This window comes from Gastrolobium bilobum, unplaced genomic scaffold (assembly GCF_033153095.1).
Source record: "Gastrolobium bilobum isolate Gb01-03AN ecotype WA unplaced genomic scaffold, APGP_CSIRO_Gbil_v1 utg9634, whole genome shotgun sequence".
Classification (NCBI taxonomy): Eukaryota; Viridiplantae; Streptophyta; class Magnoliopsida; order Fabales; family Fabaceae; genus Gastrolobium; species Gastrolobium bilobum.
In genome coordinates, this window is record NW_026897818.1 from 5,807 (window position 1) to 10,009 (window position 4,203).

Here is a 4,203-nt window from a genome sequence, read left to right on the forward strand (position 1 = left end):
ACTATGTAACTGAAATATTTTTTGAAAGAATTTCAAAAGGTAATAACTTTTAATTTATTTTTTTGTTGCCGTGTTGGTTCAAAATCTATGGATATTTTAATATTTGCAACAAATGAAATTAATTGAAGAGGTAACTGCCTGTGTGCACATCCATATTATATTAGATGCGAAATGCTCATGTCATGTGCCTAGTATCATTTCTCTTTCCCTCTTCTTTCTATGTACCTCTTTCACTTTTTCACTAAGAAAACAAGTCTCGCATGGTTTTAGTGCAGGACTTCCAGATTATCAAAAGTGTCCTATAAGTTGTGCATGTAGGACTGGTCCGGTATGGTAAGCATGCGATTTTGATTGCATCAGTTCGGTATAACTTATGGCATGCACATTAATGAGGCATATCCTTTTTGCTTTTAGCCTCTAAATGCTCAAAAGCTGATGAATACTTCACTACCACATGGAAGAAAATATCTGTACACAGCCACAAGTTACATTCTTATCGTGACATTCTCTTTCGCTCGAGTTGCTACTCCCTCTAATCAGTGTTGTTGTGATTGTCCAACGGCGGTTCAGGGAGGTGGTCAGCGGCAACATAGTTAAGGAGTTCCTTGGTAGGTTTTAGAATGAAATTGTCAGTAGGGTATGACGCTGAGTCCTTAACGAATAAGAAAATGACAGCAAGGAAGAGTGAGGTGGAGAAAAATAATGGCCAAAAGTAGTCCAAGACGGTGAGGAACCTTGGAGCAAAGAAGAGGATGGTGAAGATGGTGGAGACCAACAAAAGAGCATCAAGGATGTGGTACCTGAACTTGAGAATGAGTTTTTGGATCTCCATAGGTGGGAAAAGGAAATGATGATGATGACGACGATGACGATGGTTGTAATGGTGATGGATTTTGTGAGAGAGGGTGTGAAGAAAGAGGGTTTATGTAGAAAGAGAAAGAAGAGAGAGAATAGAGAAAAAAACAGTGAAGTTGTCAGAAATTCTCTCTCTTTTCTATCTATGTCTTCAATCCATGTGCTACATCCATATTATGTTTGATGCGCAGTGTTCATATCATTCTCTCTCTCCCTCTCCTTATACTTTTTCACTTTTTAACTCAAAAAACAAGTCCCACATGGTCTCATTGCTTCCGGTTTGTCAAAAGTGTCCTGTAAGTTGTGCATTGGGGAGTGGTCCCACATAGTCAGTGTGCGATTTTGACTGCATTAATAGGATATAACTTATGGCATGCACATTAATAAGGCATATCTTTTTGCCACTGAATGGTCAAAAAGTGAGTACTCAACATATAAAATTATGTATATATATTAAAAATATATTTATTTCTAAAAAATTATTTTTATACGTGTATAATACAGTAATTACATTTATGAAGAAAAATAAACACAAAAGCTGTAGAGCTTCATATATGTCACATGGAAAAAATTGAATGATATGATTTTGAGGTTCGAAGAAAAACACTTATCTTATGTGAGATTCTTGTATTTAATTTCTTTCCGTAACTCACACTTCTTTGTATAAAATAAAGTCCTTATCATTGCCTACTTAAAATTCTCTATAAGGGATATTAACAAGTGATGAGTTAGCCTTAAGGTTAATATAAGATGTATACTTTCATGATGGATGCAAGTGAATTAACATTTTTTCACACAAAATTTGTTTATGTAAATTTTTGCATATGAATTTAGTTTTGATGCACTATTAATATAATTTTTTTTACAAGTAACACTTTATTAAATAATTTGTTTACAACAAAATCATATTGAAATTCAGCCATACCTTCATATTTGTGCAAAACTCATTTTTTTTTCGTTGATCATATATACTATTTACCAAGTAAGGTAAAACAAATGCAAGAAATCAACTTACAAAATAAATATTACCTAGGGGGCGTTTAGTTGAGGAGAAATTTTATAAATAATAGGAAAATATTATTGATAGGGAAATGAGGGGAAGTGAGTTTGGTAGGAAAATGTAAAAAAAAGTTGTTTGGTTGGAAAAAAATTTACCGGGAAAATTAGGTAACATTTATAAAGTCTAAGTTTGGCTGTAGGTAAAATATAAATGGGAAAAAAGTTGCTATTACGAAAATAACCCTGTTTTAAAATTTGAAATGAATCAAACATGATACCCTTTACTCATAAAAGTTGCTATTGCAATAATATCTTAGCGCTTCAGGAGGGTATTTTCGGTTGCTTTATTTTTTCATTTTGCAATTTAGCCGGCTATCCTCGAAAAACCACGTGCAACTTCTCTTTCTAAAGAGTGCAGATGGCTAGCTTTCTAAGCCAAATGGGGAAATGTTATGCAAATGGCACAGATGGGCAACTTTTATGAATCTCTCTACTAAACAAGGACATTGTGTTTTGCCAAGTTGATTTGCCTAGGAAAATTTCAAGATCTCCTCAACCAAACAGCACCCCAAAGATTATTCATAATATCACAGGTCATTTTAATACGAGTAATTCCATAGCTAGAGACAAGAGTTTAGTCAAAATTCATAATGTTTAATAATAATCGTTAGATAAGTCAAAATGAAAAAATTACCCATATTTTCAAAAGTTAATAACAACGACAACTTATTTAAGCAGGAATTTCAGGTAAAAAACTTAGGGCTTTGTTTTTCTCCTTTCACATGAGAAAAGAAATTTTTCTACACGCACATTCTTAAGATAGATCTCACCATTAAGAAATTAAATAAAATAAAAAAATAAAGTACACATATCGATGTATGAGTGTTATAAAAAATACTTTTTTTTTTGGAAACTGATCCTAATTACCTCTTTGAGGTCAGAACCCTTCGGTATTCCCACGGGTTCGACTCTTTGAGCCGCCTATGGGACTAATCCAGAGTTCGGGTGCGAGTCCAATGATTACGGTACTTATGCCCCTCTCCAGATGGTGTTGGTGGGATTCGAACCGAGATCATCTCCCACCACTAAGTTCTCATGCTACCAACTGAGCCACCACATTTGGGATTCCAACAACATAAGAAAGTATTTCGCCAAAAACTTATCTCACTTTGATTTCCGTGTGGGCCCCACTATATGCCCTTTCTGCCAGAAATAGAAAACTTTTCCTGCAATAGAAGTTTGGCTTTCAAATTTTTTTTGTACAATAGCAAAAAATTTTCTCATATATAAGATCCACATTTATTAAAAAAAAAATGCTACACAAAAATTGAAATATCGTTAAAAAAAAATTCTTTTATAACATAAGAAATTGTTTTTCGAAATTATAACCCCTATTTGTATTTTGAAATAGAATATTATATTTATATTTTTATACTTACTTTAACTACTTTTCTTCACACCGTTACATCTTAATTTCAACCAACAAAACAATAGAGATTTATATAATTAACAGACAAATCTTTTCGGTTCTTTTCCTCTCCCAACAACGGTGTAATTATTTTTCCATGTTTCAAAGAGTTTTTTTATAAACTTCTTTTTAGGAAAGTATTAGTACTTGTCAATAATTAATAATTAATATTTATGAAAAAATATTTATTATTTTAAAGAACATATTTACATGTCATTAAACAATCATATTTTGATGTTTTTTTTTTTTTTTCTTTTTCTCCTCTTTCGTGGAAATAAGAGAATATAAAAAAGGAGAGATTATATTTATATTTATTATTGAAAAATTTTACAACTCTTATTACTAAATAAATCACTATTGATTTCTGTCAATCTACTGTTATAATTCATTGGGTACACTTATTAATTTTTAATAAATTATAACTGTTAGATTGACCAAAATGAGAGATGATTAGTAAAAAATTTCAGTAATAAGTTTAACCGCTCCCATATAAAAATCATCAAAAATGTACCCAAAGATAATCGTTTTACATAAAATGACACAAAATTATATTATCAAGGTGCGGTTATACTTACCATCATTTTAGGTTTACTACTTGGTTGGTTATCGTTAAATTGATTTGAAATCAACGGCCGGAAAATGAAAAAAATTAACTGACGTTGATTTTAAATTGATCAAACAGTAGCCAATAGATAGTAAGAGTGGTAAACTTAAAATGATGATAAATATAACCTTCTCCATTAAGGAAGGGAGCAATTATACTTATCATCATTTTAGGCTTACTACTCTTGCTACTTGGTTGGTTATCATTAATTAATTTGAAATCAATGGTTAAAAAATTGAAAAAATCAATTACCGTTGATTTCAAATTGATCAAACAA

The 4,203-nt window shown here is 31.5% G+C and overlaps 1 protein-coding gene across 1 annotated transcript; it reads right to left on the minus strand.

The window, feature by feature from the left end:
• Positions 1–532: 532 nt before the first annotated feature.
• On the minus strand, positions 533–832 carry LOC133310578 (uncharacterized). Its single transcript, XM_061511529.1, has one exon. The coding sequence runs from the start codon at positions 830–832 to the stop codon at positions 533–535; it is 300 nt and encodes a 99-aa protein (XP_061367513.1).
• Between the last annotated feature and the right edge of the window lie 3,371 nt (positions 833–4,203).